The 12,384-nt window shown below is 37.0% G+C and overlaps 1 protein-coding gene across 2 annotated transcripts in view; it reads right to left on the minus strand.

The window, feature by feature from the left end:
- Positions 1–12,384, minus strand: part of LOC133526169 (polypeptide N-acetylgalactosaminyltransferase 5) — a 50,757-nt gene that overhangs the window by 12,606 nt on the left and 25,767 nt on the right. Inside the window, exons 4-8 of one of the 2 annotated variants that reach the window (XM_061862656.1) lie at positions 7,815–7,981; positions 7,267–7,431; positions 5,155–5,308; positions 2,390–2,567; positions 211–391 (exon numbers count right to left, since the gene is read on the minus strand). In XM_061862656.1, the coding sequence (XP_061718640.1) occupies positions 211–391; positions 2,390–2,567; positions 5,155–5,308; positions 7,267–7,431; positions 7,815–7,981 (845 nt within the window). The remainder of the gene's footprint in view (positions 1–210; positions 392–2,389; positions 2,568–5,154; positions 5,309–7,266; positions 7,432–7,814; positions 7,982–12,384) is intronic. The other variant, XM_061862657.1, reaches the window with a different exon arrangement.

Here is a 12,384-nt window from a genome sequence, read left to right on the forward strand (position 1 = left end):
TCCCATACTCTTACAACGTCATCTAGCGATTTTTTCCTGAAATGTTAGGTTAGGATAAGTATCTTACTGTCTAAAGGAATATATTGTCAGCTAGTCGTAAATGTCTTATCTTCCTCAAATGCAATTATGAAGTTTACATGTTTAGCCGACGATATATGCCTTTGAATGATTACGCAAAACCCAGCAAAAATGTTAGCAGCGACTCCGAACCTGGGTTCATGGCGTAATAGAACTCGCCCCACTCGTCCATCCAGACTTCGGCGACGCGCGCCGCGTTGTGCAGCACCACGTTCTGCACGCCGCCGGGGAAGGAGTACGGGCTCTTGTCGCGGAACACGTGGCCCACGTGCGAGCACGGCTCGATCTCCAGCCGACCGCCGCATTGCCACACCTTTCATTATAACGAGTGTTTAAGAGCCGCCATAGGAGGCTTTTTGAGGCGATACATACTACTTTTAGCCGTTTTAACGCGCGACAAGAGATAGAATGACATAGTAGCTCCTGTATCGATGAATCGATCTCTAGCCGCCCTCCGCATTGCACGTTTCATTAAAATTTGGAGCTAGTGATTGCCCTTATTTTAACTTGTCTTTTTAGGGTTCCGTAGTCAACTAGGAACCCTTATAGTTTCGCCATGTCCGTCTGTCTGTCTGTCTGTCCGAGGCTTTGCTCCGTGGTCGTTAGTGCTAGAAAGCTGAAATTTGGCATGGATATATAAATCAATAAAGCCGACAAAGTCGTACAATAAAATCTAAAAATTTTTTTTTTTTAGGGTACCTCCCCTACACGTAAAGTGGGGGTGAGATTTTTTTTTCGCTTCAACCCTAGAGTGTGGGGTGTCGTTGGAAAGGTCTTTCAAAAAACTAATACGGGTTTTCAAGAAACATTTTTTGATAAAATGAATATATTCGGAGATAATCGCTCCGAAAGAAAAAAAAATGTGTCCCCCCCCCTCTAACTTTTGAACCATAGGTCCAAAAAATATGAAAAAAATCGTGGAAGTAGAGCTTAAGAAAGACATTAAATGAAAACTATAGTGGACATGATCAGTTTAGCTGTTTTTGAGTTATCGCAAAAAGTTTTCCCTTCATAGTAAAAAGACTTACTTTAATTAGGTACTGATTATGCAAATTTGCCTATTTGTTTAACTCGGGTGAAAGGTACCGTTTCATCCCTTGGTTAACAATTTACTATACTTTAAGCTCCAGTTTAGCTTATTGTGACGGAAGAGTAACTACGGAACCCTACACTGAGCGTGGCCCGACATGCTCTTGGCCGGTTATTTAAACCTTATTTGAACCTAATTTTTGTATACTTAACATAGACACCAGATGTCTCGGTAAAAAATATTGTCTTATGGATATTGTCCGATTGACAGTCAATTATTTTTGGTTTTTACGTTGTGACGTCAAGATATTATGTTATAATAAGTCCGGATTTTCAAAGCCACACAATTCAGTCTAAGAAACATTCTTTTCAAATTTAATCAGACGGGGATTTAAGTAGGTTACTGAGTACTTTAACTAAACATGCACAAGATCTATTGTTTTTCCAAATTTTGGACAATCGATAAATAGTAATTTGTTATGTGTGGCCGTTAAATGCATTATAATTTAATAATGTTCTTTTTAGCTTTAATAATCATGATTAAAAATCAAAGAGCAAAAATAATTATAAATCCCATAAAGAACGTGTTTACTATTTATTACCTACTTACTCATTTTTCCAAGGTAAGATGTTCTTTCGTATTACCGTGAAAGATGTAATTTTAATTTACGTTATTTATGAATAGCTGAACAAATTACGCGCGTAATAGTTGTTAAGGTAAATTCAATCTTACGCTTATAAAAATTAAGGAAAATTTTCGGCAGAGCTAGAGCCGATATTATTTTTACGATCAGTCGTAAAACTTAAGACAAGCGTAGGACACGTATAGGCCGTGAAGTACACTACTCCACGTATAATAAAAATATAAAGAAATGTAAACCTTGAATAGTTAGTATTTATTTTTTCCGGTACCTAAACATAAGAAGAACGACTTATAAAGATTTTGGAAACGCGTCTACAAACTCTCCTAAAAAGATGTGGCGATCGCAAATTACGCTTTGAAATCTTATATCAGGCATTTAAATCCATTAAGGAAGTATGGCCGCAGAGCTTGAACAATTTCATACATTGACCAGTGTCAATTTGTGATCGGTAGCCGTACTTGACGCAATTATCACACTGATGCGATTCGGCACGTCACTCGTGTGTGTGAGCGAGATAACGCCATACACGTATACAGCAATGTCCCGCTCGCATACCGGAGTATCGTGCAAATCCGCAGCTAATGCAAGGTCCTTAGTCGCTGCCCTAGTTCCAAAGTTAAATATATCCAATACGATACCCGGAAGCTCATCTCTAGATTCTCTCCGCCCCAGATGTCCATGCCCTCGTCGTAGGAGCCGATCTTGTAGAAGTAGTCCCGGTCGATGGCGAACAGCCCGCCGGCCATTGTGGGGGTGCGGAGGGGCGCCGTGCGGTCGCCGCCGCGACGCTGCATCTCGCGTTCGGGCACGCGGTACCTAGGGGAATAGTACATTACTATAGAGGACGGGAAGCGAAGGGTTGCAGGCCAAGTAGATATAGACGGCCGAGCATAGCGAGGTCGGACAGAGATAGGCGGCCGGCAACCCCGTTTCTCGCCGAGATTTGTATAGTGCTTTTCTCAAACTTGCAATGAAATAATAAAAAATAGGATGATGACGATTATTGTTTTATGTCCTAATGTGATAGGTTATTCAGTGCGCCGGGTATTGAAGTGGACTAAAATGTGATTATATTGGCGCTACGACGCACGCCATTACGCTTTTTTTCTTGTTTTTTCTTTATTTTTTGTGTTTTATTATTATTATTTTGGGGTCATTAAAACGAGAACGAAAATTTGATTATTTTTGCGCTACGACGCATGGATTAGGAGATACAGCTCTGTAAATATTTCTGCATGACTAAAAAAAACCTTATATGGCTGTATCTCCTAAACCGTACTTCGTAGAGCAAAAATAATCGAATTTTCGTTCCCTTTTAAGAAACCTTGAAATAATATTAACAAACAAAAAAAATACAAAAAAGACAAAAAAAGCATAAAGATTCGAACACACTAAGATTCGTCATTTCTTATAGGCATATTCGTATTTGCGCTTAAAATGCCTTATTTGAACTTGAAATCTGGTCTTGCGTTTCAGACTCATTGAGTTTTACTATAGCATGGTTGTTTATTTACATAATTACTTTACCATTACAAAGCATTGCTACTAACCTCGATACGAAATTCATCGCATTACGCAATTTGCTTTGGCAAATCTTATCGAAGGAAGTGTGCTAATGTAGGCTCGTTTCAAAGTATAAACCAACTTTACTGACTAAAAGTAGACTTTATGTAGTTTTAAATACGGATTAAGAATAGTTAAATAGGTACGTCGGGTTAGCACAAGCCGTTTTCCTAATCACTTGTATCGTTGTAATTGATTGGAAGGTAGGTATAGTATGTGTTGTGCTAGCCTCATATGGGGAACAATAGAACGTAGGGCAGGCAAGACAATGGCTTTGGATGGATGGATGGTTCCGTAGGTCAGTTGGAGTAAAAGGGAAGCCAAGCGGTCAGGGTGTATTGAGATACTTAATACAATAGTCGGTACAAGGTGAGGCATTTATCAATGACGTTATCTTTTTACCGACTAGCAAGTAAAGAAGATACTGAAATCGATATAGGTACTTATGTAGATTCCTTTTTTTTGTTTATTAGAGATAAATAGCCCTAATGATGTTTGTCAGAATTTGATGATGTAATTTTGGAAGTGTGACTTGAATTCGTTAATTTGTATTTCGTATAAAGTGACAGAAGTTGTGTCTTTATTGAATCAGACTCTGTTTTTATCTTTTTAATTTATTAGAAACTATAGTTTGACCAGGGACATTCATGTGTGTCTCATTTCAAACATAGGCAGAGAAAATTATACTGTCTATGTCTTACGCTAGTCCTAGCAACCAAAAGATAGGGATGAATATAGTGTTTTGTTCTTATTTAGAGTTGAGTACAATTTGGTTTACCAGACTAAATTTTAGTAAGTTTGGAGAATAATAATAGTATCCTCTATACAAAAGAAAAAATCGGCATTACTCAAATGAAGGTCTTTTGTAGATTGTTATTTTCAGGAAATCCGTGCGTTTTGTTTATTTAACATCACAAGTTGATCGAACATTTCTAAACACGCCTTTATGCTTCCGTAAGTCAATTCAAACAACGTTTGATTCAATGTATATTTTGTTAGAATCAACTCAACCGGAATAGGGTACAAAAAGATTTACTTCACTTCCTACCCCTGTGTCTAAAAATATACAAACAAGGCTCTGATAGGAAAAATAACGTCAATAAATGTATGAAGCATCCTCGTCCACAACTAAGGCAAAGACAATATCTTATATAAATACAGGCTTAATTAAATTACTGCGAAAGAGCAAAGATACCGCCTCCCACGCTCTACGTTCATCATCCCATTCATTTTTAAATATCATACCTAGAACAAAGACTTGGAAACAAATCTGATTTACATGGTAATATGATTGACAGAGTCGACCGACTTTTTTTCAATTTGCATAACTGATTATAATAAAAAAATACCTAATATAATAATAATAATTCAGCCTATATACGTCCCACTGCTGGGCACAGGCCTCCTCTCATGTGCAAGAGGGATGTGCGGATTGGGGACTTCACATACACCTTTGTTGATTTTTTTCGCAGATGTGTGCAGGTTTCCTCACGATGTTTTCCTTCACCGAAAAGCTAGTGGTAAATATCAAATGACATTTCGTACATAAGTTCCGAAAAACTCATTGGTACGAGCCAGGATTTGAACCCACGACCTCCGGATTGAAAGTCGGACGTCATATCCACTCGGCCACCACCGCTAAAAAATACCTATGAAACGAAAACTGTAGCAATGTCGAAGATAGAGTAAATGTAAATTTTATATCTTACCATATAGAGATCACTTTTCGTCTGAAGTCTCCCCCAGGTCATAAGTAACTGAATTTTGAATGAAGTGTTCAAGATGATATCAATCATGGGTTGAAGACTCTGGGTAAACAAAATTGAACGTTATAACTTACCATCTAAAGTTGAGTTTCCAGTTGAAGCCTCCCCAGGTCATGTCCGAAGCCTGGATGTACTCAAACGTGGTGTCCGAGATGACGTCAATGATAGGACACACTACTGTGCTTCTATCTTCGACTATTCGGGCCAGTAATGGTTCGAGCCAACCCTCTAAAACATAATAGATTCTATTAATAACACGTCTAAGTCTAAGTGAGCTATGGTGGTAGGTAGATATTAGGTATATCCATCTTCTTGTTTTAACGGTTAATAATAATAAAGCCTACTGTGGAACTACCTCAACGTTGTGAGTTGCCTCATAAATATCATGATGGTGATAGGTACGTACTTATTCAATATCAGGATATTAATTTACAAGTTATCTATATTTATTTATGCATACTTGACGAACTTTTACTTATTGATTCATCAATAGGCAGATAAGATTATTTAAAATAATACTAAAAGCGGGAAAATAATCTTAAATTTCAATGTGAAACTTCACTGACAAAATAATTACAAGTAACCGAACGCATTGAGTACTTCATTGAAAAAATAACTGAATGTAAGTAATAAAGAAATACATTTTGACCAATATCCTAAAAACTGATTTAACAAATAGTTTGCAAGTTTTTGTGTATGTAGTAACAAACCACATAGGTGTTTTGTTACTGCTATGCAAACATTTCTTTCAGTGTTGGTCTCAACTTCCATGGAAACTTGCACGTTAATCCATGCACGTTAGTAGAGATATTTTTTGTGGCTGACTGTAGTTGCAATCTAAACTAGGAAAAGGATCGTGGGTTGTTAACTTTGCGATAACAATCTCCAAGTCGAAACAACACATTCGAGCCGATATTAATTCAATCAGATTACAAGAAGTGTGTCAATCGGACACGCAATATTGCACGAAAGACTACAAATACAAATCTGTTCATTAACGAAGTAGATTAGCCACTTTAATCTAAAATGCAAGGCGTTCGTTAGCGTTAATTGGGTCGTGTGTTGACCTGTTTTTTGAAGAGTCATAGTAGAATCACGTGGCCGTAGCTATGTTAACGTTTCGTGGGTTACCCTTTGAATTTAATAAAATATAATGTTCAACTATTTTGGTTCCGCTAATGAAAAGGAACGTGTAGGGAATTACCTCGGACCGTTTAATATTAGTTTCTTAAGATATCAGATGGCGTATTGCTTCGCCCACCTCAAATAAATAGTTTCTTTTTATAGGTAAACCAGCTAGAAGGAAATATCAAGGAACCACTAATACCACCTAATACCCTACACCTGCATCTGCGCTGTATCTATACAGCATTAAGCTTCCGTAAATAAAATGTGTAGGGACATGGCGGTGACGCGTGTTTAGACTTAGCGTTTTTCATATAGGGACCGTGCGCGTTGGAGGGTCTGCCATCTTGTGGTCTGAATCGGAACCATAAACAGGCACATTTACACGTCAAGTGTTTTCTTGTGCATAGTAGGTTCTGCCATCTTGTGGGCTCCATCGGAACAAAAAACATCACATTTACGCCTCGCGCCAAAAATCTGACGGCTCCTGTGCTGCCTCCTATAGTTCATGCACGCTCCCTATACAATTTACAAAAAGACAACTGAAACAGTAGTAATTTAAATACCACCTACTATACCTATCACTCTTTAACAAAGCACTGAGTTTGTATAGTTATTTTTCATCTAGTATAACAATATCTAGGGCAAGAAACGAAGGCGATACATAAGTTAATATATCTATGGACTCCGAGGAATGTGACGTTATCACACTACTAGCGTTGAGTGCCTAAGATCGAACTTTAGTTATCTACGGACTTCAAGGAAAGCGTTACCGCTCTACTTATGTCATGTGCTAGTTGTGAGGGGTTTTAAAAGCGGAAATAGATCCACTTGATAAAATGCACTTGACTGTCGTTATACATATCTATGCCTAAAAGCTATGAAAATGGGTTTATTAATAGAACTTATTAAATTAAAGTCAAGAATGTTCGTTACGCCCAGTTTTCTGTCAGATGAGAGCTACAAAAGCAAATTAGCATTTCTGCGTGTTTTCCAAGATATTTTATACGATAATACAAATAATAAGTCGACGTTCCCTATTATAGAAATGTATAACTCACCCGTGCATTCACAGTGGGCATCGAGGAAGGTGATGACGTCTCCTTTGACGTGTTTAGCGCCGAGCAAACGCGCTCGGATGAGACCTGAGCGTTTCTCTGTCCTGAACAGGTGCGTGGGAACTGGCAGCGTCTTTATGTAGTCTTCCAGCTTCTTGCCGAGGTGTTCTGCGTAATTAAGCAAGGTATGAAAGTCAAGAATACAACGACTTTTAAGTTGTTAAGATCCGTTCAGATTTGGCGTACGCTTCGCGATTCGTCTATTTACGAAAGACTCGCTAACTGCTTGCGCTCTTTACCGAGTTCTTGGCGAGGTGTTATGCGTAAGTAAGCAAGGTATGTTGAATACAAGGATTTTAAAGTTGTTGACTTCAGATTTGGAGAACGATTCGCGAATGTATTTACGAAAGACTCGCTAACTGCTTGCGCTCTTTACTAAGTAAATGTAGCTATTATTACTAAGTAAAGCGCACGTGTAAGTACTGATCTGGAGGCCAATCAATCATAACGCAATAAAAAAATGTAGGGTTTATACAAATTAAAAGTCGTACCTTTCTCGCTAGCATCGTCGACTAGTATTATTTCCTTGAGTAGCGGCCTCGGCGAACGATTAATTGTACTCCAGATGGTTCTGATCAGGGTAGTCCACGCTTCGTTGTGGAATACTATGACCACGCTGGTGGTCGGCAGGAGCGTCGGGTAACTCTTGTCTTTGCATCTGTGGAATTATTCATAGGGTTAGGAAGGAGATTAGCAGAGGAGCTGGAACCGTAAGGTCGTTAAGCAATAGTTACAATATTTGTCTTGGGCGACTTACACGAGCGCAGCGCCCGGTGCCGGTGCCCTGTTGTTTGCCTAATACTAGAGAAAATAAACTATGCCCTACCTCTTCATCTTGTTATACAATTTTACGATTTAAACGGATCATATCTTGTGAAACTGTCCAATATTTTTTTATAGCTTTCAAGCTTGGTTTGTGTTTTAAATTTGTTACTTTCATACTAACAAATAATTTTCGCGGGGTCTTTGAAACTTGTTAACATTTAATTACTTTATTAGATAATAAAATGTCCTGTATGTCAAAATGTGTAAACTACAAAATAGCGATATAACCGTCATTCTACGTGTGGGTAGCTAATGGCAGTTTTATCGCTCGCAAATCGATTTATTTTTATATTCTTTGTATTGTCGTAAAATTGGAAGTGGCCTTCCAACATCTTTGCTATGTTTGTACAAAAGAAATATGGTTCCTTGGAAGTCTTGAGACTTATAAAAGAGAAAAAATACCTCCATGAAACTTTGTCTAAAGCCTTCTTATTATACGAAAACGACATTTTTTCCGCTAACATATCCATTATTTACATTTATTTGCGTGCCGTAAAATTTCAAACGGCCTCTTTAACCGACGAGCTGATTAAACATAACGATTGTTTGAACGACAAAAGTTTGTCAACAGAGTAATTTTTCATTAAGGTAACGTCCTTGCGTTGCGATACCCGGGCTAAAGTTGCCTTACAAGTTTAATGAAGTTAAGGAGTCGTTAACACTTCATTGTCTGAAGCTACCGGGCTTTTAGTACGCGGAAGCTCAGTATCCCTTTCATCGCTATGCTATTTCTGATGTTAAGCGCACCAATAACGTCGCTGTGATAATTATGTGGTAACCCATATATGCCCAAAACATTTTTTGTGGTTACAGGTTTATCTCGGTATGAGTTTTTTATTTTCAGATGTTAAAACCTCCCAACAATGGCCTAGAAGAATAACTATGGTCCAAAAATAAATGCCCTTCGTGGTTTTGTACGACTTTTCTTTCATGTTAATTTAATTCATTGCAAGCGGCATTCAAGCAAGTATTATACAGACAAGAAGATTTTAGATGTTATGTTGGACCTATGTACCGTCACGTCTGAAAATATCGATACGAAAAAAGTGCCAAAAATATGTATACACTACCTCGGCAATAAAGTCGTGTATACATATTTTAGACACTTTTTTTCGTATCGATATTTTCAGACGTGACCGTACAAGAGCTGTTTAAGTTGTAGATGGGAGTAGTAGAGTTTAAAGAGTAGCGTTCAGTGGCGGATGGTTCAAAGAACTCGATTCCCACCGGCTTGTCTAATTTCAGCCCGTTGAGTACTTTCACGATCGGTTCATGGAGAAAAGAAAAGCAAAATTAGCTCCGGGTTCCCAATTAATATTTGTGACGCGCCGCCACTGGTAGCGTTATCAAATTTTTCCCGAAATATTCCTTTCATCCAAGATATTTATTTCTCTGTCTTTTGACGCCTAACATTAAAAAAGAAGTATTGAGTTTAGTGTGCCCTTGTCGTAGTTTTCGTTTTTACTACGCCACGCACGTACAATTTAAAAAAGTCCATAATATAACGTGTTTTCCGAAGCGGTACAAATATCAAGAAAAAGTTTCGGCAGAAAGCAGTTTCAGAAAAAAATGGGATATATTTAATGTATATTATTAGTGGGCCTACAGGGTACCACCGTGTTAGGGATTGCAATCCGGTCCGGCGGATCCGGTAATCCGGCCGGATCCGGCACTTTTTAGGAGTCACCGGATCCGGTATGATTAAAAAACGCCTAAATACAGCAGCATACACTGTGTGTTTTAGATGAGGTGAAGGCGACTGATGGAAGTTATAAGTTAAAAGAACAAAGAACGAATGTAATAGTTTGGATTTAGCAAGATAAGAAGATATTTAATATGGTGATGATTGAGAACTGAAGAGGATTTCTTTTTCTTCATGTTGGTGGCTCTATACGAAGATTACTTAAATATGCACTGTAATAGAAGGAAAAATTAAAGGATGTCGATGTTAAAGAAGGCATTTGTGATTTATACTAAAGAGGTTAATGTTATGGTATGATAGGATATCAAAACTGAACAAAAAACAGGATTAAATCGGCGGTATTCCACCGACTAGAGTTGGCTCATAAATGTGTAAATGAATATTACTATTTGATGATCTTTAGTTTACTCTGGTTATCAATAATCGGCGGCAGGTAGTAATTTTTCGACGAAAGTATTACATGCATATGTTTCTATTGAAATTTCGTACACAAATTATTTAAAATAGTATGCAGGTTTTTTATGAACAAATTAGTATCTTATTACGAAATCGTTAGAACCTTGAATAAAAACCTTGAAATATCGGTTTACAATCTGTTGATGTAGAAAGTTCATTCTTTTTATATATCTAAATAGATCATCAATATTAAAAGGAATCAATTGACATTATCAAACATATAATAAAATATGATAATTTACTATAACAGATTAAATTCAGTGAGTTTTTAAAAATATCGTCTTATGTTTTCGTCAGACTTATTCTTATTAGTCATTACGTTTGACGTTAAAGTGACATCAAATGCTACCGGTCGCCGATCACTGCTGATTATATATATATATATGGCAAAATATAATAAACTTAGATTCTATTCTATTCAAATTTAATAGGGATTCTTTTGTCTGTACAGTTTCATCCAATCTTTTCTTTTAAATGCAAGTTCCTTCCTTTTCCCTTTCCTATCCTATCCTAGTACATGCCACTCTTCGGCATTCCCTTTCAGCGATGGTTTTCAATCCTACACTCTATAATTTTTCGCATGAGATTGTCGTGTCGTGTTCCCTATATTTTGACCGCTACTTGTTTTTTCTAGGAATTCCCGCCCATTATACCATCATCAGGCTTTGAATCTAATCAAATGTATAAGTGTAAACGTAATTTTGAGAAAATTTATAAATGACATAGATATCAAATTTTGTTTATAAAGTGAAATTGACATTGTAACACTTTGCATACTAAGTTTTATTTTTAAAATACCCTTTATTTCTCATATTACGCAAAAACATGAAAAATATGTCATTTTATTAACTTTAATCTCAGTATACCAATCCGGATCCGGTCCGGCCGGATCCGGCCGGATTGAAAATCAATCCGGTTTGCAATCCCTACACCGTGTACTAGTGGTCCCAATTCATTAAAAACTGCAAAATGTACCATTTGTATTGTTGTAGTTCTACTACTAGGTTGCTGAATCGCCGTTCTATGGTAGCTTTAACACTACAAACAACTAAAGGAAATTTATTTCCACACTAAATGTGAACCGTTTTTAAAAGAAAACAAATATCCTGGCGTAAACGTGCGAGTATTATATTCAAAAAGACGACTCATCTTTATTAGGTGTAGGCAATAATGGCGCCTCATATGCGGTAAACGACATATTTATGGTAAAATGGGGGAAATGAACCCGCGATGCAAATATATTTGGACGTGAGTAGAATCGACCATGTGTGCAACCGAGTTGGCAAGAACTGGAGTCTTATGTTATGATTCTTTAGAACTCTACTCAGTTAAGATTCTTTAGAATTATGTATGACTTTTTCCTGGCTTTAAGCGCGCTCTTCAAAAACTTCAGTATTTTAAAATAGTCTGATTTTTACCCGAGAGCGCAACGCAAAAGGAGGGTAATGTGTTTATTAGTCTATGTATGTATGTTTGTTCCCTTGTTGGTCGATTTTGTAACAAACGAAAATTATGTCGAGTGGGATATCATTTTATAGTAATTTTAAAATAATAGGTATTTAGTTTACATTGATCGTTTTTAATTTTGAATGACCATTTAGAAAATTAGCGGAAATCAAATACAGCAAGTTTTAACAACGGGGTTAATGTAGTACACTATTTAGCATTAACTGACCCACAATCAAGTGTTTTGTATTACCAATTTGAAGTCATCCTGTATTGTATAAGTCGTGAGACGAATCTTTAAGTGTTTTCAATCAACAGGACTCGCTCGACCTTTACAGGTTTTATTTGAACAACACAAGCGTAATGACATCTGTTGCTACTCGTATTGAAATACTTTATGTATTACATCTACCACTAACCTGGGAAGGGAATGAAACTAATAGAACGGTGTAGAGTAGGCTATTAGAGGCATTAGGAATTCAATTACGATTAAGAGAACACCAAACTTGCCAAAGACATTACTCTAGTATTGCTATAAAGTGAGTTTTTTTCTCTGGAAAGTATTAAAGTCGTAAAAGTAATTAGCTAAATGACGGTCTAACTTATAATGTTATTATGAAATAAAATTATGA

This window comes from Cydia pomonella, chromosome 16, assembly GCF_033807575.1.
Source record: "Cydia pomonella isolate Wapato2018A chromosome 16, ilCydPomo1, whole genome shotgun sequence".
Lineage (NCBI taxonomy): Eukaryota > Metazoa > Arthropoda > Insecta > Lepidoptera > Tortricidae > Cydia > Cydia pomonella.